This window comes from Vigna umbellata, chromosome 5 (assembly GCF_029865625.1).
Source record: "Vigna umbellata cultivar VRB3 chromosome 5, Vumbellata_1.0, whole genome shotgun sequence".
NCBI classification, from domain to species: domain Eukaryota; kingdom Viridiplantae; phylum Streptophyta; class Magnoliopsida; order Fabales; family Fabaceae; genus Vigna; species Vigna umbellata.
Window position 1 is genome coordinate 36,031,757 of NC_142169.1, and position 27,471 is coordinate 36,059,227.

Here is a 27,471-nt window from a genome sequence, read left to right on the forward strand (position 1 = left end):
TAGTATAAGGATATTTAAAGAGAAAATTATGACCTAAGCTTCGAGAGTTAGAAGACAATTCGTACATGAAGACTTAATCTCGACCCCAAACCGTGATCATGTTTCAAAACTTCGTTTTTTCCCTTCATTCAATTCTTCCAGAAGAACAGAGTCCGGGAAACAGTAGATGCTACGATAAGTGGAATTGATTACCTATCTGTGAAATAAGATAGCACTAAGATATATATATATATATATATATATATAACATAACATAATCATAGATCTTTTTCCTTTGACTGTTCCACCACTTATGGAGTGAGACTTGGCACCCCACCAGAAAACACAAAAGAATATTAAACACTTGATCTGATTAGTTGCTCCGTCCAAGCTTGGAAGCCAGCTAAAATGCACAAAATTACAGTACATTTCACTATATAACAAAGACGCACTAAGAAACTAAACAATCCAAAATCTCAATTGTTCCTTCCATCTAATCTAATGACAGAGAAAGACTTTCAATCATCATCTTCTAACATCTCACTGATGAGTTCTTGAACTAACTTTTCTCCTAAGAGTTAACTTATTCATTAGCTTTACCATCGTACCCGTCCAAATTTATGTTTTGGCACTGATCAAAAGTCATGCACAATTCTTGTAATCAAATCTAGAAATAAAAAAATGGCGGTTTGGCATTGTTTAATTTAAAAACCACCAATCCCCTGAAACTCGGTCCAAGTTGATCGGGTCAAGCATAGTGATAGATAATTCCAAAGCCATTTTGCGTCGAACACATCCGAATTCACCCAGTCAACAATCTTGCAGCAAACACTGCGACTGACACCCAACAATTCAAATGCAATGATTCAGGAAACCAGATTTTTAAAGTAAAAACAAAAACCCTAAAAGCTTATATGGTTCTTAAAAGCCATTCATTTAATCTAGAATAACAATAACAGTTCATTATATCTCAAGATTCTCCGAAATTCATTCATATTACAAGCACGTGCTCAAATTCAACAAGACGATGAAGGAGCAAAGCAACATGGTATTGAACAGACGGCAGAATTCTTGAATTCAGCAAGAGTTAGAGCAAACAAGAAAAGAAGAATCTGAGAATTACAGGAATACTAATAATCTGAGCTCTCTGTTGATTACAAGTGTCAACGTGCACTTTATATTACATGGTAATTGTGAGCAAATAATAACAGTAATAGGTACACGGCAATTGATTGAGATGAAATAAAATTGAAAAAGGTATATATATAGAGAGAGAGATTCTATTATATTATATTAAAATGTTATACTAACGCTAAAAGCAGAGGTGGGGGAATTAAGAGGGACGGCTGGGAGGGCGAATCACGATTTTTGCCGGCAAGGGTCGACCGGTGCCGGAGCCGCCGCAACTGCTGCAGGCCATGCGACCCGAGCCGGAACACGTGGAGCATCCGACATCGCCGTCGGACCAACGCGAACAGAGGCAGGTTACTCGACCGGTTCCGTTGCAGGTGGGGCAGCGAGTGAATGGGCCGGCCATGGGCTTCTGGTCCATGACCGACTTGACGATGACCGCTCCGGCCAGCACGCTCAGACCGGTGGCTAGTTGGCTGAGCACCACCGGACCCATGGCTTTTGGTGGAGAGATATGAAGAGAGAGAAATTGAAGAGAAAGATTTTATGATGGGTGTGTGGAGTGAGGAATAAGGTGTGAAGAGAAAAAAATACGTAAATAAATAAAGAAAGTGGTTGTGGAATTGTACACGTTGACGACACTGCTTTTGGTGGCTGCCACAAGCTTTCGTTTTTGGAGTTTTCTTAGGACGTTTTTCTCTTTCATTCCGCTTTCTCATTCCAAATAAATAAATTTCTTATTTAATTGCATTTTTTAGTTTTTTTTTTCATTATGTTTTTTTTTATCTGATTAGTGTTTTAACTTTAGTTTTGTAGAAGGTCAATACAGTTTACATTTCAGTATATAAATTATTAATTATTAATTCGGGTTTATGCTGAAAGTTCAAATCGTAATTTAAAATGATGGGCTAAAATGAAACTTTTGTTTGCTTTCAATCTTTAATTAATATTTAAATTTAACTTACTTAAGTATTGATAATTAAGTTACCATATTATATATATATATATATATATATATATATATATATATATATATATATATATATATATATCAATAAATTTGATTCTAATTTTGAATTTTTCAAATAATACAGCATAATATACTCTATCGAATTAGTGGTAAAGGTATAAAATGACTCGTTTTAGCACTCTAATTTTAATATCTATCCAATATAACATTAATATTATCGTGTATTTAAGTTTTGATTGAGTAAGTATGAATCTTTTTCTTCTTCTTGTTTATTCAATGAATATTATCTTAATTAATTTAAGTTAATATCTAAAGAATGGTGTAAAGAAAGAGTTTTACTTACTTACAAGATGTTGTCAAAATATTTTGGTAAAAATGGTAAGCTAGGGTTAAGATCACCAGAGCACACACAATTTAGTATTATTATTTTTATTATATCATAATGTTTTCAAACTTACAATTACATTAAAGAACTTGTTGATAACACATACAAAATTCTATATTAGTATAACATTATTTTATACTACACTTTTATCGTTATAGTTGTTCGTTTGAATGAAGTTTAAACATAAATAACTATGATAATATAAAATTATGATTAATAATTAAAAAATCACAATTTTTATAAAATTATTGAAGAATTAAAATTTTAGTATAACTGAATTGATTAAAAAATAATATTTTTAACTAGAACAAATTTACTTTTTATGTAAAACATTAATGCTTCGTATAATATATATATATATATATATATATATATATATATATATATATATATATATATATATATATACTTGCAAATAAATTAAAAATAAAAATTATTTATATAAATAATTACTTTAAAACTTATTCGATAAGATAGGAGTATTTTCATACATATTTCCTTAATTTTCATCATCGGCATGAGTGGGATATATATCTGGATGATATTATCCATATTTTATTAAAAGGGTTATAGAATATGTTAATAATAATAAAAAGAAGTTATGTTTATAACTGTTATCTAGTTTAGTAATTAGGATTTTGTTATCAATAAGTTGGAACATATATATTTACTGAATTAAATTATCGAAAATATTTAAAAATACCAATACTTTTAATTTGTAAGATTAAATCGTTCTTATTTTCTCCCATGCATCATATTAAAAAAATATTACTTTGAAACCCTTCATTAAGACTTTTTTTCAGCTTGGCATAATATTGAGATGTTGAAACAGGAAGAAGAAAGGAACAAAATAATGGATAAAATCTGGGACCATTTTATTCGTGTCACAAAAAAGATAAATTATTAAATTTATGTTCAATTGTTTTATAAAGGTTTAATGTCTCAATAGGTCCTATTTTTGTTCAGAATTTGAAATAGGTCCCTTTATTTTTTGGCGTCTCAATTGGGTCCTTATTTTTGTTAATTTGATGCAAATAAATCCTTTCCGTCAATTTCATCAAACGGCGTTAATGAATGTGTGACGTGACCTGAGGACAGTATTGACACGTGTAAGGCCACGTCACACATTCATTAACGCCGTTTGATGAAATTGACTGAAAGGATTTATTTGCATCAAATTAACAAAATAAGGACCCAATTGAGACGCCAAAAAATAAAGGGACCTATTTCAAATTCTGAACAAAAATAGGGACCTATTGAGACATTAAACCTTTTATAAATTGCTTATCCAAAATTCTAAACCCGCACAACAGATATATGTGATCAAAGCTGACTTTTTTTCTTCAATATCGTGACTAATGGTGAAAATATTTTTCTAAAATATTTTTATAAAAATATACATTATTTTTTAAGGCGAAGGTGTTGATTTCGATTTCAATATTCATGTCTTGTAAAAGGTTAAAACACTTAGCAGAAACTTATGATTTATCATGCATAAGCTGTTATTGGATTATTGGTTATGGTTTAAACCAGTGTTTATATTTGGTAAATATCAAGTGGGTCATCGCTTTTTAAACTGTCAAAATTGGGTCCATATATTTGTAAAATTGAGCCAATTTTGTCCCTTCCGTTAAGTTTTAATAAACAACGTTAAGAGATGTTGAGCTGTCTTTTTTTTTTAAATGGTGTGGCACTGCGTATTAAATTGAATGAATTATGTGTTAATTCCACATTAGTCTTCTCCATAGAAACCCTAGCCATCATTAGCCATGCCCGCCACCATCCTCGCCCAAACCACCACCGTGCTACATAACCATCAACACTGTTAAGCCACAACCTTCCACTGTTAAGCTCGTCGGATCCACCATCGTCTTTTGACCCAACCAGAAAAAAAGATTATCTTTTTTCTTGCACCTCCTTCCATTGTGTATTCGATCATTCCATATTAAGTTCAAGAATATAAATACTTTCACCAGGATGAAGAATTCATAAAATCCAGAGTAATCCACATCCAAACAATAAGATGTGATCTGTTTGTTGGTTATATTCTGCACAGCTGAAACCTCTCTTATACCTTCGTTAAACGAAATCATAATGGGCGTGTTCAACCTCGCTTCATCTTCACCCAACGACCTGAACAATAGCAGAAGCAAAATAAACTCCATCAGCGACTTTTAACGAGTCTCACGTTAGCTTGTCGCTTGAGCGCGCCGTCTGCGGTGGCGATAACGGCACCAACGCCTGTGACTCTTCCCAAAACCGGTTGGTCCATACATCATGATGGTGCACTTGTCCCCAAGCTTAACTTCATTGATCCTCGACTCCACAAACTTTTTATAGGACACATCCAGGTCCTCTTCCTCAGACATAGAAACCCCATCAAGGGTGAAATCCCGGTACCCAAAATCCGGTACCCAAAATCAGCTCGAACACGGATAGAACTCGAGTTGGAACTGGTTTGAAGAATAAATAAAGGCTTATCCTTTCGATCTGGGTAGTCACGGATTCTGGAAACTACTTCAATTGGGTGTTCAAGAGGGGGTTCCTTGTTTGCAGCACAATTTGAGTTGGGAAAAGGGTGCATTTGCAGTGCTGATTTGGGGCCATGGAAATTGAAACGGAGCTTGGACTGTGGAGTCTTCATCTGGGTGGGGAAGTTTTGTTTGGAATAAGGGATTGGAGCCATAGTGGAAAATTTGATTGTGAGAAATAAAGATTGAACTGAGAAGAAAGAATTGAGAAGAAGAAATTGGCGCCAGAGACAGAGAAGAAGCCGGGAGACAAATAAAGATAGAACACATAACCCATTAATTTAATACATAATACCACGCCATTTTAAAATATGGACGCAATTTTGACAATTTAAAAAACGATGACCCACTTGAGATTCACCAACAAATATGAGGAACAAAAGAGGGTTTAAACCATTGGTTATTGAAGGGTGCTTGCATTAAAATTTAATTAACTGGGATTAAAACTGTAGTGAGTTTATTATATTATAAATATGATAGCTTATCAAAAAGTTGAGATGGCCGAGTTGGTCTAAGGCGCCAGATTAAGGTTCTGGTCCGAAAGGGCGTGGGTTCAAATCCCACTCTCAACAAAATTTGTTAAAATTTTGTAAAAAATAGCTTTTGCTTTTGGTACATTTCAAATTCAATCCCAGCCTAATAGTTTTAGTGATTAGAAAACATAAAGTTTCTTAAGAAGCAATGTAAAATATCTATTACTTATAGCATGTTGAATTCTTTAAAATCACATTCAAAAGAAATTAATATACTTTTAAATAAATTTTCACATATTAATTTACGTTAAAAAAATTATTGTGAATCCGAATGAAGTAAAACAGTTTAAGATAACATGTGTGTTGAATAAAAAACATTATAATAGTCATCCTAAGATACTAGGCTGAAGCATCAAGAATTCCAAACATGTTAAAAAGTTAATATTTATCATTAAGTGTTACCTTAACTTAACACCCAAGTCCTTAGACTAAAAAATGAGGAAATAAATAAATCAAGGGAAAGAACATGAGCAAACAGGGCTTTGGTGGACAAGACTAAAATTGATACGAAGCAACAATCCCTTAAAATATAACTAATAAATCATATTTTGTTTCATGACCTGATACAACAATTTTTCTCTTTGAAAGAAAAGACTACTCAAAAAACTTGTCTGATATTAATGTTGATTCTAGAAGTTTGGATGTATTTTAAGAAACAAAGATCATCTTCATGCGTCAACCGTGTCTCGAGATGGCCTATTTCAGCATTTTCTTCATCTGTGAAGATTCGAGGAACCCCTGCGATATTGATGAAACCAATTCCCAGTAGTTAGACAAAATTTTGAAACTGCACAAGTCAGCATAATAACTCAGTCATAAATTACACATGTTCATTCCCAGCGATAAACTTTATTCAAGTGAAACCAATCACTTAATTTTAAAATTTCAAATGATCATATGAACCACTTTGATCGAGTACGTGTTTGTTTTACTTTAAATACACATTATGATGCACATTCAACATGAAGGAGTCTCTCATAAACTCAATGTCAATTCAAACACACCCTTAATATTTCACAAACTAAGTTCATAGGAGATGGTTACCATGAAAGCATTCCCTTGCATCTCCAGCCATAAGAACCACATCGCCACTTCGAAGGAACATTGCCAGAGGAGTATCCTCTCTGGATTTTCCTCCCAAAAGAAATATAGCCTTGCAACACAGACTAACCAAGGGGGGCAGCAAACGAATTAGGATGCAAAAACAAGTTAACCACAAAACAGAACATTCAAAAGAACGTAGAATAAGACCTTAAACTAACTATAGGCTTGCTCCAATCTGCTTCCATGTCATCAAGGTGACCACCCAGCGTGTCCCCTGGAATAATACCAAATAAAAAACAAATATGAAGCAGACTGTTCTAAAAAATTGTTAAAAATGTTTTTTTTTTCCTTCTCATGAACTGGAAAATATCTGCTGATCCAAGAAAACAACAATTTCTCGCTTACCAATGGTATGAAGAATTTTTTTGTTGGCAGTAGCCATAGTATCAGAGTAAATTAAAAGGTGTAGAAAAGGACTCGGGGAACTATTACAAGTCTGAATTCATAATAAATATGTCCTTTAAGTTATACCTGAACCAAAGTAATTCACAATTGCAGCTTCAGGTCTGAATTCAACACCAGCAGGTAAAGCAGGCTTGGCCAATTGTTTGGCAAGTTCACACAGTGGTTCAGGGATTTTGTTATGTGGGAGAGACATATCGTAATTCCGCTGCACACAAACGTAGTAATAAGTAATTTCAATGAATATCAACAGGTATGACTCTTTTAGGAAACTGAAACTAAATTATAAGTCAGTAAAGATTTACTGGTACACAGGTAGGCTATGCAACCATAATAACTCTAGCCAAAAAGGTTTAGTCTGACATCTTTAGATCAGGGCAGAAAGAATTTCTACCGGCTAGCAAAATTTAAGATACATGTCAAGCAACCTTATAATAACAATCTTTACCACAGAAACTAAATGATTGAGACGTAACAAGTCCTCCACTGATATTCAAGCACGATATTGAACATGTGGTCTAGTTCTTAAAGCAAATGTCCAATATCTCATTCACACAACTACAAAAATCGTTTATCTCAAGCTAAAAACAGATGTATGCAAAGCAGTAGATCATGTGTAAGCAATAACCAGCTGCAAGGTCTCCAAAGCAAAAAAAAAAGTCTGATAACATACTTCGGTAAGAACAAAATATACCCACAACTAAATTTTAATTGTTTTGGAGAGAAGCAGAATTGATTCACTGAAAAATATTTAAAATGGTGAATCAAAACTTACCTTGGACCAATCAAACTGCAGGCCCAGGGTGCTCCATCGTAACTTCCGAAGCAACGCAGAAGCAGAAACGGATTTGCACTTTCTCAAAGACGCTTCCTTTTGGGTAGTAAATTTCCATTCCTTACAATCTCCATTATCTATATCAGCACCAGTTTCTGATGAAGAAATTGGAGAGTTGTCTTCGACCAAAACTTTCCCTTCCTTAGCAGCACCAAAAACATCCTGAATTGGACCATACATGGCATTGTGATTTGTTCTGTTAGGGGGCTGCGGAAAATCAGTCAAACTCTCCTTTATCAAACTACACTGTTCCTCAATGGTTAATGCTCCAGGAATAAAATAAAAGCCTGCAAATTAATCATCAGAGAGTGTTGTTGAGTTCTTTAGTTATTCATACACGAACTAGCTAGTTAAACGACAAATAATAATAAAAGAAAAAGAAAATACCTGGGCGATTTTGCAAAGAGAAAACCGGAGAGGTGAAGTTCTCGTGGAGAACAATAACACCCGGAGGAAGTGCACCGCTTTGAAGATAGCATTCTAGAATAGATCTGAAGTCAAGAACCTCCGTTAAATCCACTGGTTTAGGTTGTTTTTTCCTGTTGAAAAAGAAAAATGAATTGCAATTTGAATTTGAGGACTTAAAACTGAAACAAACAACGATCAAAGGAAAAAAATAAAAACAATTGAATACTTTTTGTTCTTGGAAGATGCATTGTTGTCGTAGTAAAGCTTGTATTTCTTCTCTGCTCTTCTGAAAGCGGTTCGCTCAGAATCATCGCGGTTATTCTCCGATCCGTACATCGGAAGAGGGAAAACTCAAAAGAGGATTAGGGTTTTTGATTTTTTTTTAACTCAAGAAAAATTTTAAATTATTAAAATGAAAAAGACAATAAGATCCTGGAATGAACGCCTGTGACAGGGGTATTACCGAGAATTCACATTGGTCCTTATCGAAAAAAATCTGTGTTATGCGAGGGTGATGGAGATGCTTATATGCATTGCTACTCCGAATTCATCGTATGTTACGGAAACTAGACAGAAAAAAATGGCGTGCAGGAGCATGCTTCGTTCATGGATTCTCGCGGAGCCGTTTCAATTCCAAAATCTTCATTTGAATTATAACAGAGGCGTTAGGGCAGGTCCGTTTCGCCGTGGCAGAGGAGTAACCCTTCGTTGCTGCCACAGCGAGACGCCGTCGTCTCAGGACGATCAAGGTCCGCCTCAAGAGGCGGTGTTGAAGGCCATTTCCGGTAATTGATTGAACTGTTTAATTTAATGTATGCTTAATTTTAATTGAGAGATTGAAACTGAAAATGGTTAATTTATTTTATTGCATTTCAACAGAGGTGTCTAAGGCAGAAGGGAGGGTTGGGCAAACTACGAATATGGTTATTGGAGGCACTGTGTCGGATGATTCTACCAATGAATGGCTCACTTTGGACCAGAAGGTACTATTTCATGAATTTGTTCATTGATGGTTCTCTTTGCTTAATGTTGCTTTTAATTGTCTATTTTGTTTGTACATTCTGGTACTTTTGATTTTTGTTATTCCCTTGGCATTGCAATACTTATGTGTTGTAATGTGTGCTGCACAGGTGAACTCATACCCAACTGTTCGAGGATTCACTGCAATAGGAACGGGAGGTGAGGATTTTGTGCAAGCCATGGTTGTTGCCGTGGAATCCGTAATACAGCAGCCTATTCCTCAGGTGTGTATTCATACCCCATACCTCTCAGCACTATTGTAGAAAGCAACCAAAGGGAGCTACTAAATTCTGCCACCTATACGGCACAAATATAGCCCGTTCTAATTGTATTGGAAATTAGAACTGTAACATATACATATCTGATGTATATTTTTTTCTTTTTACGATTTGTGTGTTACTATTATTACTTTTAGGCTATTTCTTGAACTTTTTTTGTCTAAGATAGTTGTTTCTTGAACTTCATAGGATGATTGTTGATGATGAATACCATTTTTGTTTGTTAGGCCTGTGAATTGTCATTTCCAGTTGGAACTATACATTCTTGCCTTATGTTCCAATGTTGATTTAAAAAAACCAACGAAATAAAAACCAGCTAATTGCAATGATTGTTACAAATTTTCATCTGTATTAACACTATCTAATTCAGTATCACATTCCGTGCAAACAATCAATATTTTTACATCCAACTTTGGAAGATCATTGCAGCTGCAGCCTTTGTTTTTGCACAGGATTGCTGCCACGGTTATTCAAAGATCATATATGAATATATATAATTTATCTACAGAATAGTTCTTGGGCCTGGGCTGTAAGCTTACAGAGCTGTCGCCAATAGTTATAACAATACCAAACTACTACCTATTGACCTTCGTAATAAATCATATTTACATTTTATTATTGAGGTAAGAACCAAGAAGCTTGAGAATTGAGATACATCCAATATAGAGATAAAAAATAAGCATTGAAAAGAATAAAGGAACTGGTCTTGCCTGCATTCTAAGGAGTGTGCTCAGGGGGTTTCACACAGTGAAAACACTTTGAAGCTTGTGCTGATAGTTTCCATTATAAGGTGTGTGCCCCCTAAACTCTCTTCTGGATGTTGCTCGTAGGGAAGGAAAACACAATGAATATAATTTTAAGAACAAGTTTTTAGAGTTTCTTTTGAGGTGTATTGCCGGTAAAGTCCTTCGTGGATGTGTTCAGAGTTTCCTACGTAAGTTGTATTCTCCCTAAATCTTTCAAGCATGCTGCCAAGGTTTTCAGTATGAGGTTTATTGCCCCAAAATTTATTGTGGGAGTTGCTCAAAGGAAAGGAAAACACAGACTTTTAAGCATGTGCTCACACACACACACACTATCAAACATGTGTTTAAAATTTCCAAATGGTGTGTCCCTTAAAATATCTTTTTGAAGTTGCTGAAGGGAAGGAAAACACACACGACACAGTCTTTGAAGCGTGTGTTTTTAAATTGAGGAGGAGAAATATGAAGGAGATTTGCATCAATAGGTTGAGTCAACCACATGAGTGAACTTCATATCACGTTCAATCTAAAACTTTGACACTACAGCTTTGTAGATATTCACTTCTATGTTGCTCAACTTATCCATTCTCATTCAATGTGAAACTAAATAAATAAGAATATTCATGTGTGTACCAATATATGGAATTCATCCTATGTCTCCTCGGTTTCTGTCCTCTCAACATTGTACCAAAAATGTACCAACCTCCATGATTTGTTTTGTCACTAATCCTTTTAGTAGCACCAAAAGATAGGGACACAAACTAAATAATCACCATGAGTGTAATAGTCCTGAAAAGTATCTCACTCCTGTCTCTTACACTGTAAGTGCCTACTCACACACAATTTAAATCTAGATATAGCACTGACTAAATAATCATCATCTATGTAATAGTGCCGAAGAAAAGTATCTTGCTCCTCCCGCTTACATGTGTTAGTGCCCATTCTCACACTCAAACTAAGTTTTGCTGATCTAAAGCATAAATCTAGACGTTAGCGTCATCCTATTGCTAGATGGATTTGCTTGTTATCTTGTGATGGATATATAATTTGCCCTTATTCTCCAATATTTGGATAGAAGTTGAAGTCATGCTCTCCTAAAACGAACAAATGTTACTAGGTGGGTATATAATTTGCCTTCATTTCTATTTGAACTTTCTTTTACTCAAGATGTTTGGGAATTCAGGTAAACGCGGCTTTATTTAACTTTTTTTCGATAACCTCTTATCAAATGGAAGATTCTTCATGAGTTTAATTGGGAATCTTATTGAAATAAATCTTAACAGGATGTGTTTTCATAACCATCTATTTGAACCTAAGTAAAATTTAAAATAAGTTAAAAAAAAGCTAATAGTAAGATCATACGCCACTTTCGCAAGCTCTAAGTATGATTTGTCCAAACGCTCCCACAATATATGGTTATTGATATTTTATGAAGTATTAATGTTTTACCTTATAGTTGTGAAATTGCCTTCAAGGGATTGCTACAGCAAGATTCTGGAATATTGCATTATTAACTCGATAATATAATATTTGTATCTTTTTATTTGGTGGCTGATGTTCGTATTTTAAGAACGTTAACTTGTCTGTTACAGGGACGTGTGAAGCAGAAGTTATCTGCAAGAGGCAAATATGTATCTGTAAATATTGGGCCTATACAAGTTGATTCTAGTGAACAGGTTTTTCTCTCTTGTTTACTTGTCTCTTTTCCTCTTGTTGAAGTAAACTTTTGTAGCCTTTTTTCGCTAAAGATGGATTTATTCGGGAAAAAAGAACATGAAACCCCCCATTTGTCCTGCAAATGATTCTTGGTGAATACGTCATGATGTGGAATTTTGTTGTATTTTTCAGGTCCAAGCTGTATATAATGCCATGAGGAGGGATGACAGGATGAAATATTTTTTGTAGTATTAGATTTTGTATAGAATGATGTGTTTCCAGGGGATGAATTTACTCGTCTGCCTTGAAGTGGTTAGGCGGATTTTGTTCTTTGATTAACCCATCATATATCATTGCAATCATTATGCAAATTTGACCTCTGCTGTATCTTAGGAAGATGTAATGTGATTATTATGATTTATTACCCATAGTTATAATGTTATATACATTATATCCTAGTAGATTGGTTCAGTTTAGTTTTCTACGTTTCATTTAGTCTACGACATAATTGGAAAAGGACAGCGAAACGTGCTATGAAATATCTATTTCACTGTTAATATGGATATTGTTTCGGTCGTGGAGTCGAGAATTTTTACAAAACATTCATTCACAGGTTCTGCTTAGATTATAACACTTTAGTTAATTCCCTTCAGAGGTTCTGCTTACGTTATAACACTTTAGTTAACTTTCTTCTGTTGTTTTTTTAATGGTCAGAATAAAATCTTAAATTCGAAATAAAAAATTGCATTTGTAAATTTTGATATGAATTTATAATTAACAAATTTTTAATCATGACTCATTTTATATATATATATATATATATATATATATATATATATATATATATATATATATATATATATCCTTTTCTCATATTTATCTATATTTTAAAGAAAAATTCCCAAAACTATGTAATCAACACTTAAAAATTAAAAATGGTTGAATTTCTCTTTTAGGTAATCTATCATTTCTGCTTTTGACACGAAATGAAAATCCATTGCGGAATGTGAATAAGAAGTGGATGGGAGCAACATCTGAGAGGCGTCTTGCAACTTTCAATTAAAATGCTCTACCTTGCTCTTTTTCCACGATTGGCACCTTTAACCAGCAATTTTGTTTGCTTATTCTTTCTTCTTCTTGCCATTTCTCTTTCAATTGTAACTTCTATTAGCATTACATCCTTTTCTTTTATTTACTTCAAATTATTGTTTCTTAAATGAGATACAAGAAAATGAATGGACAAATATTATTTACAAAAGGATAACAACAAAGGGAAATAAATTCATGTTATTTATCATGAAAAAAAAAATGTAAATGTTCAAGCCAAAAGTATCAGTTTGATTTTAAGTTTCTAGTTCGAATCTTTCAAAATTGATTGAGTCTATTCACAAAAGTGCATTTCATAAGTTTTAGTTTGTTTAGTGCTTTGTTAGCAGGTTCTATAACCAGTATGATAAATAGTTTACATTTCCTTTTAATAGAATATTATTATAATTACCAACACCTATAACTTATTAACTATCAATAATATTCGGTTATGAGACAACTTAATTGTTCTAATCAGATTTAAAAACCAAGTTGTGAAGGTATCTTTGGTTAACTGAAATCTTCGACATTTTATTTTTCTAATCATGAATTTATTTTAAAAATAAAAATCATCTCTTTAATAAATATTCAAAGAATATTTCTTTTATCATTTATTTAAGAGTTCAAAACTTTTACAATAAAATATTTTGACATTATCAACCAAACACAAATCAGGTTACAAAAGGCATTTAAGAAGCGATGTTGGGTATGAAAATTCCTTTTTCATCTACTGTAATCAAATTTTCAGGAAATTATAATTTGTAGGAGTCCTCTTTTTTAGAAATAATACTATAAATATGTCTAATATGACTAAGAAGTTTTTTAAAATGTGAGACAAATTAATTTAAAAATGTTCGTTTAAATTTGACTAAACATTCCCTCACAGTTTCTGAAATTCATAAATTCAAAATAAAACAGATTCTCAAACATGAGAAAACAGTGCTTTGGTCTGGATTTGGAATGGCAAAAAGTAAAACATAGTAAGAATGAAAGAGAGTAAAAATATAATATAAAATTCGATACACAAGATGATGTTGAATGATACTCTAACGAGAGAGAAAAGAAGAAGCAAAAAAGATGAAGAAGGTGAAGAAGTTTCTAGCAGAAACTAGAAGAAACGGTGTCGTTAGAAGGAGGAATCTGAAAGTGCCAAAGCCTTCCAGCACCATTCACCAAGTTCTTCTTACACAGAAACTCTTCCGCGTAAACCTTCTCCACCTTGCGATCCACGTCATGCAAGAACACGTGCGTTACACCGACTTCCTTCCGGTTACGCGCCATCACAGCGGCGGAAAACACCGCCGACATCCGCCCCGGCGCCTCCGCGAAGTACCCCTTGGGCGCGTCGATCATGATCATGTCCCACTCCGTCTCGTAAACCTCGTTGGGGAGATTCTCCAGCGCCAGCTTGCACGCTTGGTTGCCACGAAGGTACGCCGTCGCAGGAGAACACGTGGCTTCGGAGCGGTACGAGGTGAGCAGCGTATTGGCGTCGCGAAGCTGCGTACGGTAACGGACCGTATGAGCCCGCAGGCCCGGCGCGTCTTTCAAGATCGAGTGGACCCACTTAGGATCCTCCTCGAGGAACACCGTGGTGCCACCCGGGTTGAACGAGGCCCACATGAGGGAATCGTGGCCCAGCCCGAAGATAAGGAAGTTGCATGGCCGGCCCAGTGACTTTATCACGTCCAGACTGATCTTGATCTCCGCCACCGATTGCTGCGGCACCACGCGCGAGGTCGCGTAGTGGAGAATGGCGCGCGTCTGGATCGGTGCCGGGTCGTAATTGAATTCTTTTCGGGTTCGGATCCCCAGCGTGCTCGGACACAGGTAGGCGGTTTCCGAAGATCGGCCTACCGTTGAGAGGAAAAAGCCCAGGACAATCAGGCCCACCACGGCCAGGCCCAGCAACCACCGTTTCTCCTGTAACGGATAACGGCTCTTCATTTTTGAACAGTTTTATTTCCTTCCCTTTTGGATCGCATGTATGTGATGATGGTGTTGATTATGAGTGTGTTCTTTATTGTTGTTGATGTGTTATGGGAGATGTAGCATGAAGGAGTGTTTGGAATGATGGAGTTTTGCTTTGTGTTTTAAGGAAAGGAGCTTTGATTTTGTCAAATGTGGAGAATTGGCAGCACTACCAATATAAGGCAAGGTGACAAAAACAAATTGAAATTTATAATATATTATTATTATTATTATTATTATTTTCATGATACGATTTTAAGATATTTTTGGTATGGGTGTAAAATGGAAATGGGCTATGGGTTAACATGCAAGCTTGAAAAAACAAGACCGAATTGAAATTTCAATCCGTCAACCCGTCTTATAGTTCATTCTATCTAATTCATCAAATCGGTGGGTTAGTTCAACGCTGGATTGCTATTGATATTTATTTTTTATTTTTTAAATTAAAATTTAAAATAAAAATAAATAAAAAGGTTAAATTTTTTATATTATATTTTTGTAAATATTTAATATTATTATAATGTAAATTATCAACATTTACAAAAATAAGTTATAACTGTTAACTATAATAGAGTAATTTAATTTACTTGAATAAAAATATTAATTGATTAATTAAAAGCTTAAAAATATTTATATAATTACATATCTAAATATATATATATATATATATATATATATATATATATATGAAGAAATTTTAAAAAATAAAAATAATGAAGCATTCTAATCCGTTTTTTATAACAGATCAGCCCAACTTAACGTGATTAGTTTTGGTGGACCAAACCAAAACCAAATTAATCTAACTATTTCATAATCTCTAATTTTGGGTTTAATTTAAAAATAATAATAAAGCGACACACACGTTTACATTCAATTAATACGCCCTACAAAGATAAAATAATCATAAAAAATTAAATTTATATAGTTTTAAAAAAATAATATCAAAATATAACATTCGACACGTGGCAGTCATTCTTGATAGAATTCATGCGTAACACTTCTAGGAATTCGGAAGTTCTATCCTTGTTTTTCATAATGAAATAACGTTATTTATTTTTCATGTTTTCGATTATTTTTTCATTAATGAATAGAGAGTATATTGAAAATCAGATAAATTGTGTAAAACTGATTGTTAATAAATGTGTTAGTGTTTAAAAAATTAAAGTAAACATTATTATATTAAAGTATACATTATTATATGAAGGGTTTCTTTTAAAATGTTTCATATTTTTATGTGGTTCTCTTAACAGTCAAGTAGTGCAGAGAAAAGTTATCATTCATGCGTGTTCACGCTTCACCAGTCAATTAATATCATTAGTTTCCAAGTCCACTAACTTCTGTATTTTAGTAATGTAAAAATAATGACACTGCTATCATCACTATAACAGACGATTTAAGAATCAAAATTTTAATGATATCAAATTATTTCATGAATAAATTACTGTCACCAACAAAAATATTAAAATTTGAATGAACTGAATCAATAAATATTTTTCTGACTAAAACTTAAATATGAAGGGAAACACCTTCCAATTAAACTTCACATTTTTTTCTACGAATACAATACTTATTTACTTTATGATGAATTAAATTTCAATTAAAACAAAATTCAGATTTAATTAAAAAATATATATTTGTACTCTTACCATTATAGGTTTTGAAAACTTCATGTGACATTTTCAAAAATATTTTAAATGGGGTTATAGAAAAATAACAAATAGTCTCACATCAAATTATCTAATATGGGAAAAGTGAATCACCTTTTAAAAATCATACTTTATTTTTTTTACAATTAATTTAATTTTACAAGCCGTTTTGTGGGATTGAGTTAGGTTCAAAGTCTATTTATTAACACAAAATCAGAGTCATGAATTATAGTTTATCGAATAATCCATTAATGTTTAGTCTCACAAACAAAATGTATATATATTTTAACGCGATGAGGTGTATTAGAAGTCTCCACTAGTATAAAAAATGGTTGCAACGTGTACGGTTCAACATCAAAAACGAAAAATGTTAACGTTAAAAAAGACTGATTACATTATTGTAAATAGTTATCCAATTTAGATGTCGATAAATTCCACATTCTCACGTCATATAACCAATCAACATTAGGAAAGGAGAATTCTAACATCAATTAACGTTGGAGTTCCTCTTTCTTGACATTATATTATTGCATGAATAAACTCTTTTGGGTGTGTAAAAGCAATATAACATCAGAATAGCCCAAATTCCGACATCCAAATCAAGATAAATATCTTATGATAGACAGACTTCGTCCACTAAAGTTTCTATTTCTTAAAGAGTTTTTGAAACTTTTGTATCTTTCAAATCATAAATTTTATGTCTTTGAATTTTAATAAGTTCCTTCATCTCCACCATTTATGTTTTTCTTGTTCATAGACTCATTTTATTTATGCATAAAATTTATAAAATTTGAAGGAATAATTGAAATCCAAAAACCAAAAATTCGAGATCTAAATTTCAAAATTGGTCACAGAATTTCAAACGGATATTCGTATTAATAAAATCTAACTTTTTCTTGCTTGCAGACTTTTTCACATCAATGAATAAGTTTTTTTATCATGGATAGGTTTTTTGATCATGAAGCAACTGTTTGAAATTTTATACATTGAAAATATGAATGTAGACGTTATATTATTATAAGAATTGCATAAGAATGACACACATGGGCTATGGGCTGTCAATAAAGTAATTCAACGTTGGAAAAATGTAATTTTTACGTCTAATTGTTCTTATTCTTTAAAGTTTTCTATCTTGATTATATTGTGAGTTTTTTTTGAAAATGTTTTTTATATAGTTAATTTAAAGTGAGTGTAAACATAACTTTTCAATTTTATGTAGATTAGATTTAAAATTTATTGTTTAATATGATATAGCTATTATATTTACTAACAGGATTTTAGAATTACTATAAACAAAAATCTTATCTCGAAATCATGAAGTGTTTAAATAACCTACACTAAATATTATTAGTTTTGAATGTATCACCTGGTTTTTATTTTTAGTATAGAAGTTAAATGCTTTTGTTTTGTACGCATACATACATACACACACACACATATATATATATATATATATATATAAATTTTTTCTTTTGTCAAAAGATTGAAAAACACTCCATGTACTTATAATTAATATATTATTTATTACTGATAAAAAGAACTTTGGTAACGATCGAATTTAGAACCTCACGTCGCATCTTATGATCATCAATGCGTTTCACTCTGGACCAGTATCGGCTCTGCAGTAAAATGGGTCGTGTCAACAGTGCAGAGAAGAAGCAGAATTCGAAATAGAACTGCTGGGAACCCACTAAAAACTTAAAAAGGAAGAAGGTGAAGTTCAACACCCAACAACCTTTAAACCATGTTGCATGGTTATGCCACGTGGAGAATTAAATTGGGAGGTAGAAACGAGAAGCAGTGGTTGAAGAACAACGTTATTTATAGTATCTGTCTTTCCAAAAACTCCAAAGTCATAATAATCCCAATCTGTGACCTCTTCTTAACTTCACTCCAACCACTACCAGCTTCCTTCATTTATTTATTATTTCCCCTCTATATTCCCATAACCATCTTCATTACACTCCACATGACTTTTTCAAAATTACTCTATTATTTATTTACACTCTTTAAATTATGATTATTATTATTATTATTTTATTATTACACTACTAATATCTCTGCTTCTAACTTTACCACCAAAGAATTCAAGTATTTATTCGCTATTAAAGATTATCGAGACCGCGGTCCAAGGATATTTAACCTCCTCGCCGCTTAACGTTCATTGTTTCACGGACTTAATTATCATAAGAAAATGATAAATACATCTTATTTTATAATTATTTATTATGATAATATATAATAAAATGAAATTTAAAAATGTTTTTTTTTTCTTTCACGTGGGAACGCTCAGAAGAAAAGAGTGTAATATAGTAATTTGGACCGAACGTAACACGATACAACAAATACTGTTTGTACCATGTTCGTTGTTAAATTGGAATAATGAATGGTAGTTGAATTGTGTCGTGAAAAAGAGATTAACGGCGTTAAGGTACCGTTCGATGTTGCAGTAGGGAGACTTAATTGGACACCACCACCACCTCACCTAAGTACATTAAATAGAGATGACCAGCCATTGCATTTCCCAAAAACACAAACACGAGAACGGACAGAGACGACAGAGACAACAGAGACAGAGGTTTTGTGACGATGAAGCGGCAGAGCAGAGTGTTTGCGGTGATGTTTGTGGTGGTGATGGCATCGTGTGGGTGGATGAAGGTGGCGGAAGGCGATGATTTGTCGACCAAGTGCGCGTCGGCGATTGACAAGGTTCCTCCGTGTTTGACTTTCGCGACGGGGAAGGAAGATAAACCGAGCGACGGTTGCTGCTCCGCAACTTCAAGCATAAAGCAGAGCAACCCAGAATGTTTGTGTTACATCATTGAAATGACTCACAAGGGCAGCCCACAGGTCAAAGAGTTGGGTATTAAAGAAGACAGGTTGCTTCAACTCCCTTCCGCTTGCAACATCAAGAACGCCAGCATCACCGACTGTCCCAGTAAGCACTTTCACCTTTTTCCAAAACCCATTTTCAATCTCTTACGCAAACACGACTTATTATCTCACACAACCTTTTCTTTGCAATTCAAAACTTCACCTTTTCATCTGCATCTCTCTCACTTCGTCACAACGCAAACAAACCATCCTTGCTGCAACTTTTTTAAATAAAGAAACAGTTGAAATCCCGCTTCATGTTTTTACCCGAATCACATTTTCTATATACAAAATTTTAATGATGTTTTAATGTTTTTAGTCTCGAAGGAAGATCTTAGTTTTAGTGGTGTCCTTCGCTGTTAAGGTTTTGACTAAACAATTGAAAGTCTCATGGATACGTAAGATGTTCTTGTGTGAGACTTACCTTATTGAGGGGAAGTTCTACCTTCGGTGACATATTTGTCGTTTACGCTATTCTGAAAGGGTACATGAATGAAAATGTTTTATTAGTTACTGTGGACATTTTTTGGTGTGAGAACGCCATGAAGGTTAAGTTCTTATTTTGGTGTCCTTTTAGAAGGCCCATGGATAGTGATTATACTATTAATTTTTTAGCAACCAATTTTTAGTTTATTATATATTTATCATCTAGATTGGGTAAGAGGGCATCGACATTACTTTAACCAAGATTGCGTATATTAACTATACAGTATGATTCTTGTCGCTAATTAAATTGATATGTGACCAAAGAACAAACCCAAGAGCTCACAGTTTCAATTTTAAACCATGTATCCTTCATTTGGAAAAGTAACAGTCTATAGTAAAAAACTCATGGGTGAAAAAATTAACTACTCTGTTGGCATCAGTACATTTGAAGCTTATACGAGTATTTAGACTACATATGCAAGTACAATTGCTATTTGTGTATGTTTTTAAAGTGTTTGATGGAACAAAAATGGACAGTTGTTGGTGTTTGATTGGTCAGTGGTTGTACTAATAAATTTGGTCACATGTCGTCAACCACTAATACTGGATTTCTATATAAGTATAGTTACTGTATACTGATACTAATAATATATACGACATGGTATATGATTTTAATGTGCACAGAGCTTCTGGGTCTATCACCAAGTTCCCCTGATGCTGCAATCTTCACGAACTCTTCGAAGGTAACGCCTGCAACATCAAACACAGCAAGTACGACCCCACAAAGCCAAAACGCTTCGCATGGAAGTATGGTTATACCTAGTATGCCGATGATGATGAGTTTGACCGTTGTTGTGGCTGCAATTTCACCTGTTTTTGTGAGCATTTATACATGATGGTGGGAGGTTGAACGCTGTGATGAATGAAGGGAGTTTAGTCAGTGAAAGTTGTCGTTTTGTTTGCTGTTTTGGTTTTCTTTAGGACTTTCAATTAATGAATTGGTTTGCCGTTTGCATGTGTGGCTTGCCATGGCTTCTCTCTCTCTGGGACCCCATGTAATGCTCGTCCTTCTTTTCTGCTTCCCACAGTTAATATTATTGAATTCTTGGTCGCAGTTCAGAGTCTTAAATGAAGGATATATAAAAAAATACTACACCCGAAGGTAAAATAGTTCTAAATTTTCCTTTTTTTAATTATGTAAAAATAAAATGTGTATAAGTATCCACATTTAAGAAAAAAATAATAATTTTCTGTCGAGTACTGTCCATATTTCTATATTAGAAGTTACAATCTTTGAGTGAATTTTTTTTCTGGCTCAACAATTTTTTAAGTGGACCTTCAACTAATATTTAGTGGAAAAGCATAATTTAATGGAAATACATATGGCCAACATGGTAAAATTGGAACCATTAGATTTTTCGTTTCTTTTCCGCAAAGTAAATGTATAGACCTACCTGTTATATATGATGTTCGGTAAAAATTCGAAGAAATGTTTTACGATTGTTAAAGGTGCTAGAATGGAATCAACTTGTGTTTTTTTTTTGTTCTTGAGTAAAACCATTGCAGAAAACCTAGCAGTACTCTTTAAATATATGAATTATGCAAGGCCCTTATGCTCTGCTAATTGTTATGGTAAAAAGTTTGGGACTCTAAAAAAGATAACAAAACAAAATATGAATAATGTGATTTAAAGTAAAAAGTACTTTAAACTAGAAAATCATTATCTTTAAAACAATGTTTGTTTTTGTGGATTTATTGGATAGGAGTGATGACAAGTACATTTTTTATTTGTTTCTATGGATTTAAACGAATTAGAATACGACGATTTTAGGACGAGTACTGAAATTGCAATCGTAGCATGAGAAGAATATCTCAAGAGATTTACTGTAATTTTGAAGACAATGACATTTTCACTTTGTTTTTAATTCAAATCCTACTCAAAACAGTGCAAAGATGGAATCAATTTCACGTTTTTCAATAGGTTGGAGAATCTATTCCAGGATGTTAGAACCAATTCCTAGTTTGAGGGAACCGGTTTTAGCATGTTAGAATCCATTCTTTGTTTGAGGGAATTGATTCCCTTGGTTCATTTTGTATATGCAACCAACTTTTCTCATATTTTGTTTTGTTTTGTTGCATGTTCGCGATAGTGCTTGACTTGGAGTTGACTTCACGATAGTAGAGTTATTGACGTCGATGGTTGGGCAGGTGGTGGACGCCATTTTGTGTGAGGGAGTTGTGGTGGTGATGGTGTTTCTAATATTTGGTGGAAAAAGATTGGTCCGTGGTGTATTTTACATCTTGTTTTTGTTTGGGAGTAAAATTAAGTTTGCTCATAATTTTTTGCTTGATGAACCACGACTACCTAAAAACCATGTCCCACTTCCTTATATGAGTGAAAAGGATACTCATTTTTTGTGTGTCTGATATACTAGGATGAACATCAAATTTGTACTTTTTATACTTTTCATTTATTTCATATCTTAACAATACAAAAGCCTTTATCATTGGTTGACTATTAACTTTATAAGATCTTATTATGACAACAATGATAAAAAATAATCACTCAAACTCACTTAATTAACTCTGTTACGTGTGAAAAAAATTTAATCAGTTGTAAAGTTATTTGTGTAATATTTCTCACACTCTTCATTTATAAAAGAAATAAATTTTGACATGAATCTAGGATTTACTTAAATTTAAAATATAATCACCTATAACATAACATTATCGATGTATACCTAGCTAACTAATAATATTTAGAGATAACTAAATTATTAAAACAAAACAAGTAAAAGACATTTTAAAAAGGTAAAAATAGAAAAATAAAAACAAAACATTAAAAGAAAAATTAATAAATAAAAAAGAAATAAAAATTTATTATTGTTGAAGGAGAAGATGAATAAAATTAATAAATAAAAAAGTAATAAATATAAATTTCAAACAAGCTTAACCAACCTAAACTAATAATATGTATATCCAGAAGATGAACGAGAAGAATAACAATGAAAATAAATGAAATGAGACAAAGATAAAACCAATTAAAATCACGAATATTATTGTTGAAAGAAGAAAAAAGTTAAAGAAAAGGAGAGACAAGAAAAAATATATTCTTAAATAACCTCAGGAATGCATGCTCGATGAGTAAATATAGAAGTAAATATGTTTACTAAACAGTAATTGCTTACCTAATTTATTTTATATTTTATATATATTTCAAATATTAAATTTGTCTTTAAAGTAAAATTTGGAGGTAAAAAAGAAAACTTGGAGGTTCTGGAAGAAAGCTCCATAAGATATTATGCTAGGATGGGCTTAGCCCTTGGGTGTACCGTGTTTGGGCCTGGAAATATACTATGCCAGTTTTAAAATGAAGTATATTAGATTTGTGTGATTTCGGGTTTGGTGTTTGCGTGTTTTTGTTTCATCGAGTAGCTTCAACTATTTTCCGCCCCGCCGGAGAAGGAGAAGAAGGATCTGTGTCGTGTTGTGTCGCCATGTCTCGGGTAATCATACGCCCCCCTTCTCTCTCTCTCTTTCTCATTCCTTCACTAATGATAGTTATCTCCGATTTCTGTATCGTCTTCTTTAGCCACGCTTCTTGAACCCTAACCCAATCGATCTCGGTTCAATGTAGTCGATTTTTAGGGATTTTTCCATTATTATCGATCTAATTTTGATTGCTCTCCTTTTTCCACGTTATTTTTGTCTTTGGGCGGATTTGTTTTTAATTTGTTGTTACGGCATCGTCGCAGTGAATTCGAATTTCAGACTTTGTGTGGTTTTGCAGGTTGACAACAGAAATTCCTCTGCCGCCAAGCGTGCCAGGACTGATGGTGCGTTGTGCTTTTTCTGTTTTTGTTTTTAACTGTGATGTTTATGGATACTTCAATAGTGTTCTTTACACTTGAAGTTGAAATTATCGTGCATGCGTACTGTTTTACATTCTGCTATCAATTTATGCACCAGTAGCCGTTGTCGCAGTGGCTAATTTCGACACCCACCATTATGGCGTGCTGCTTTTTTATAATGCAATCTGATTGTGTGGTGATAAAACTGAACTTGGGAGCATTTTGATTGGTTTTTGTTTGTAGGTAGCCGTAGGGAAGATGATTGGACTTGCCCCAGCTGTGGCAATGTCAATTTCTCTTTCAGGACAACTTGTAACATGCGTAATTGCACTCAACCAAGGCCAGCTGATCATAATTCGGTAAGATGTTACATGTAGCGTCACAGTGAGTTTTTGAAATGTGATTTGAATCTCTCAAATGATTTAAGGTTAGTTTATTTTATGATAAATGTTATCAATATCATTGTTGGTAGACTATTGGTTTTTCTCTCTCTTTTTCTGCTCTCGTTTTACTGGTATTTCTTATGGTGCTTTCTTTTGTATTCCTACTTTCTATTTAGTCTTTCGTTCCCAATTAAAGGAGAACGTAGAGGGTATAGTAATCAAATGTTCATGCACGTATGCAAAGGACAGACATGTAGTTGTTATTATTTTTCTTTCCTCTAGAGCTACTTTTATCATAAAGTTTTTTTTTATCTATCCCAGAAATCTGCTGCCAAGCCTCTACAAGCTCCACAGGGTTATTCATCCGCAGCTCCTTATTTAGGCTCCAATGCTCCATCTTCTATATATCTTAGTGTCCCACCATATGGGTCTTCTCTGTTCAATGGATCATCAGTTCCTCCCTATGATGTTCCATTTTCTGGAGGATCAGCATATCACTACAATTATGGTAGTCGCCTCTCTGCTGGAAGTCCTTATAGACCATTGCATTTATCTGGACCTGCACCCTACACTGGTGGGCCAGTGATGGGAAATGGTATGCCTATTTCTTGTTTTTTGTCATTGAAGTCAATGAAGTTTCTTCAATTTGATGGGCGAAAATGAATAATCAATTGAAACTTTCTCATGTGTTGACAATGATTGAATTAATGTTACATAAATCTTGCTTCTTTGATTCTATTATGTTATTTCTCTCTCTTTTTGCTTTTCTCCTTTTGGGGTTAATATTACCTTTTTGGTTGGGTATTTTCTTGCAGGTGGGATCTATGGGATGCCCCAACTGTTGGATCGCTATGGCCTGGGTGTGCCTATTGGACCTGGGACAATGGTATGAAGCTGTAAGCTAAAAGATAAAATCAATTGTATATAACTTCAAATTCCAGGACCAACGTTTTTTTATTACTGTTTGTCATCAACTGAAGAATCTTATGTCAAGTTATGCAGTTATTTGTTCATAGTGAACAATATGACTAAAAGCTAGATATGTATTTTTCCTATTGTGGTACAATCACAGGTCTTAGTGGTCTTAACGATCTAAATTTGGTTTTTTGTGGTCACAGCTTATCGATCATGCATACATGGTCATACAGTTTGTTGTATTTTACATCAAAACAAATTACTGGACATGCATATTTTTCATCCTCAAAGTTGGATTTGATCCCTTGTCAGTTAAATAAGCTATAATTTGTAAATTGTGTAATTTCATGGAGTTTGTTGCAAAATGTAATGTTTCATTCTTTCCTGGTCAGGGTGCCAGACCTGGATTTTTTCATGATGATAAGTCTCAGAAAAAAGGTACGGGTTCGTTACTTGAATTCTATGTCTATCTATGTTCGAATGGAAACTGATGTAGTATTATTGTTCCCATCCCCACTTCTCGAACAGACACAACTCGTGACAATGACTGGACATGTCCAAAATGTGGCAATGTCAATTTCTCATTTAGAACTGTCTGCAACATGAGAAAGTGCAACACACCCAAACCTGGATCCCAGGTTTGCTGCCTTTGTTTCTATGCTTATTTATTGTGATTAACTTTTACGTCGTGGAAAATTTGATATTTAACATTTTTTTATAAATGATGATTAAAATTGTTGGATGTGATCGTTGGGCTGCAGGCCTCAAAGTCCGACAAAAATTCCAGTGAGTATCTTCCGTCATGACACATCTCTGTCACTCTTGAATGATGTCATTACCTGATATAAGATCAACATATGTTAATTATGTTTCTTTGTGTTCGCCATTCAGAGCAAAAGATGCCTGAAGGAAGCTGGAAGTGTGAAAAGTGTAACAACATAAACTATCCTTTCAGAACCAAGTGCAACAGACAGAATTGTGGTGCTGACAAGCCTGCTGAGTCTGATAAATCTGCTTCACCATCTGCTGATCAAAATGATCAGGTTTGTTGTCTAAAATGTTTTCATTTTGTTAACCTTCATTTGTTGTTGCAACAGTTGGTTTTCCAAGAGCAGCTTTGTGACATGATGAACATTTTCAAATTGCAATCTGTTGTGAAGTTGTCTTTTAAGTGGATTCTAAGGAAAAGCTTCAGTTTTGCTTCCATTCATTTGAAACCGTTTTGTTACACCTTTTCAGTTTCTTCCTATCTATCCATTGCAATCTTTAATTTGCAATTATTTACTGTTCCAGTGAGTACTAGGACATGTTTGAGGGTTGAGAAGGTCCAGAGTTGTCATCAAGAATTGCTCAATTTCGGTGTCTGACAGTCAGTCTTGTCGTCCTCTATGTTGCAGCAGTTGTCAAGTCACTCACCTTCTCAATGTGTCAAGTTGTTGTATTAACTGAGATGGTATTTTGGTCTTTGTGGATTGTTATGATGCATGTGTCAGCCAACTTTCCTGGCACAAAGGTTATTGCAGTTTCCAGTTTTAAGTTTTCTTTTGGTTCATGAATGTCTGTGTTTAAGTACTACTCTAGGTGCCTCAAAAGAATATGAAGATTCTAAGTTTTTAGATTTATTAGGTGGCATTTAGTTTTGGGTAGTAGCTGAAAGTGTCTTCCTAACATACCACTTAGGATATGTGCATTGTTAAAGAAGCCATTTTCTCTCATGCTGTTGCTTGTAGCTACATGGATGATTCATGTCGTGTCGTTGAATTAAAGTTGGCGGTAGATTATTTAGTAGTTTTTTTTATTTTAGTTTCATTTAGATAAGCGTTCCTAGCCCTATAATATTTTAGGGTTTTGGGTTATCTTTTATGTACCTTGAGTGCTAATCTTCTTGTTTCTGGTATCTCACTCTTATATTTTGTTTCGTTACTCTAATATTTGGTGGATGTCAAGTAGGTATCTGTTGTCCTTTATGAATCGTGTCAATCGGGCAATCTAGTCAATTTAGTAGTCCCTCGGATTTATTCTCTGCAATCATAGTTCGCGAATTTGTGTAAAAGTTAGTATCTGTATTTATGACTAGCATAACGGTAGTCATTCTTTTAGCCCATACCCAAGAAGGACTCTTTTCGTATGGGTTTTGTTAATATACACAAAAATACATGAACAAAATTTGACGACCAGCTGATGATGGACTTAGATGTCTATAAATATTAAGTATCCAGTGTAGTGCTGCTCCGTACGAATTGGACTATAAATCCATGCAGAGGGTGATTGAGAAAAGAGATGAAGTAACCTGATATTGTACTCCAAAGAAGCTTCCAATATATGCTTTATTCTAGAAGCACGT

At 33.7% G+C, this 27,471-nt stretch overlaps 5 protein-coding genes, 1 non-coding gene and 1 pseudogene across 7 annotated transcripts; 4 read left to right on the forward strand and 3 right to left on the reverse strand.

Moving 5' to 3' along the window:
• Positions 1 to 1,098: 1,098 nt before the first annotated feature.
• On the reverse strand, positions 1,099 to 1,692 carry LOC124829857 (chaperone protein dnaJ-like protein). Its single transcript, XM_047303435.2, has one exon. The coding sequence runs from the start codon at positions 1,604 to 1,606 to the stop codon at positions 1,313 to 1,315; it is 294 nt and encodes a 97-aa protein (XP_047159391.1). The 5' UTR covers positions 1,607 to 1,692; the 3' UTR covers positions 1,099 to 1,312.
• A 3,795-nt stretch (positions 1,693 to 5,487) lies between these two features.
• TRNAL-AAG (transfer RNA leucine (anticodon AAG)) lies at positions 5,488 to 5,568 on the forward strand. Its single transcript has one exon. It is a non-coding gene; the product is annotated as a tRNA-Leu (tRNA).
• Positions 5,569 to 6,030: 462 nt separating this feature from the next.
• LOC124829859 (oxidoreductase, 2OG-Fe(II) oxygenase family protein) lies at positions 6,031 to 8,665 on the reverse strand. Its single transcript, XM_047303436.2, has 7 exons — positions 8,505 to 8,665; positions 8,258 to 8,409; positions 7,811 to 8,157; positions 7,105 to 7,243; positions 6,781 to 6,847; positions 6,574 to 6,695; positions 6,031 to 6,267 (listed from the first exon to the last, which is right to left on the reverse strand). Exons 1-7 carry the CDS (start codon positions 8,612 to 8,614, stop codon positions 6,128 to 6,130), a joined length of 1,077 nt encoding a protein of 358 aa, XP_047159392.1. The 5' UTR covers positions 8,615 to 8,665; the 3' UTR covers positions 6,031 to 6,127.
• Positions 8,666 to 8,841: 176 nt separating this feature from the next.
• Positions 8,842 to 12,436, forward strand: LOC124829860 (phosphoribosylformylglycinamidine synthase). Its single transcript, XM_047303437.2, has 5 exons — positions 8,842 to 9,063; positions 9,158 to 9,261; positions 9,409 to 9,522; positions 11,912 to 11,995; positions 12,168 to 12,436. Exons 1-5 carry the CDS (start codon positions 8,859 to 8,861, stop codon positions 12,222 to 12,224), a joined length of 564 nt encoding a protein of 187 aa, XP_047159393.2. The 5' UTR covers positions 8,842 to 8,858; the 3' UTR covers positions 12,225 to 12,436.
• A 1,603-nt stretch (positions 12,437 to 14,039) lies between these two features.
• LOC124829861 (arabinogalactan O-methyltransferase 1 pseudogene) lies at positions 14,040 to 15,207 on the reverse strand (annotated as a pseudogene).
• Positions 15,208 to 19,187: 3,980 nt separating this feature from the next.
• On the forward strand, positions 19,188 to 21,092 carry LOC124829864 (non-specific lipid transfer protein GPI-anchored 1-like). Its single transcript, XM_047303441.2, has 2 exons — positions 19,188 to 19,616; positions 20,663 to 21,092. The coding sequence occupies exons 1-2, from the start codon at positions 19,268 to 19,270 to the stop codon at positions 20,872 to 20,874; spliced, it is 561 nt and encodes a 186-aa protein (XP_047159397.1). The 5' UTR covers positions 19,188 to 19,267; the 3' UTR covers positions 20,875 to 21,092.
• A 2,252-nt stretch (positions 21,093 to 23,344) lies between these two features.
• Positions 23,345 to 27,024, forward strand: LOC124829863 (Ran BP2/NZF zinc finger-like superfamily protein). Of its 2 annotated transcripts, XM_047303440.2 has the most exons (10): positions 23,349 to 23,484; positions 23,769 to 23,814; positions 24,073 to 24,188; positions 24,534 to 24,807; positions 25,028 to 25,098; positions 25,520 to 25,565; positions 25,656 to 25,765; positions 25,889 to 25,913; positions 26,019 to 26,170; positions 26,421 to 27,024. In XM_047303440.2, the coding sequence occupies exons 1-10, from the start codon at positions 23,476 to 23,478 to the stop codon at positions 26,421 to 26,423; spliced, it is 852 nt and encodes a 283-aa protein (XP_047159396.1). In that variant the 5' UTR covers positions 23,349 to 23,475; the 3' UTR covers positions 26,424 to 27,024. The 2 variants fall into 2 exon arrangements, with proteins under 2 accessions (XP_087947690.1, XP_047159396.1); XM_088091564.1 differs by having other exon boundaries at positions 23,345 to 23,484; positions 26,019 to 27,024.
• The last annotated feature ends 447 nt before the right edge of the window (positions 27,025 to 27,471 follow it).

What these genes read in the sequence shown, in the direction of transcription:
- LOC124829859 (XM_047303436.2), bottom strand. Translation starts at nt 8,614, where the DNA reads ATGTACGGATCGGAGAATAACCGCGATGATTCTGAGCGAACCGCTTTC. An exon ending in CTCTTTGCAAAATCGCCCAG is followed by an intron (nt 8,158 to 8,257) that starts GTATTTTCTTTT and finishes ATTAATTTGCAG; the next exon opens with GCTTTTATTTTATTCCTGGA. An exon ending in TGCAAGGGAATGCTTTCATG is followed by an intron (nt 6,268 to 6,573) that starts GTAACCATCTCC and finishes TCAATATCGCAG; the next exon opens with GGGTTCCTCGAATCTTCACA.
- LOC124829863 (XM_088091564.1), top strand. An exon ending in CAAGCGTGCCAGGACTGATG is followed by an intron (nt 23,815 to 24,072) that starts GTGCGTTGTGCT and finishes TTTTGTTTGTAG; the next exon opens with GTAGCCGTAGGGAAGATGAT. An exon ending in GGCCAGCTGATCATAATTCG is followed by an intron (nt 24,189 to 24,533) that starts GTAAGATGTTAC and finishes TATCTATCCCAG; the next exon opens with AAATCTGCTGCCAAGCCTCT.
- LOC124829857 (XM_047303435.2), bottom strand. Translation starts at nt 1,606, where the DNA reads ATGGGTCCGGTGGTGCTCAGCCAACTAGCCACCGGTCTGAGCGTGCTG.
- LOC124829860 (XM_047303437.2), top strand. Translation starts at nt 8,859, where the DNA reads ATGGCGTGCAGGAGCATGCTTCGTTCATGGATTCTCGCGGAGCCGTTT. An exon ending in TACAGCAGCCTATTCCTCAG is followed by an intron (nt 9,523 to 11,911) that starts GTGTGTATTCAT and finishes TGTCTGTTACAG; the next exon opens with GGACGTGTGAAGCAGAAGTT. An exon ending in AAGTTGATTCTAGTGAACAG is followed by an intron (nt 11,996 to 12,167) that starts GTTTTTCTCTCT and finishes TGTATTTTTCAG; the next exon opens with GTCCAAGCTGTATATAATGC.
- LOC124829864 (XM_047303441.2), top strand. Translation starts at nt 19,268, where the DNA reads ATGAAGCGGCAGAGCAGAGTGTTTGCGGTGATGTTTGTGGTGGTGATG. An exon ending in CAGCATCACCGACTGTCCCA is followed by an intron (nt 19,617 to 20,662) that starts GTAAGCACTTTC and finishes TAATGTGCACAG; the next exon opens with AGCTTCTGGGTCTATCACCA.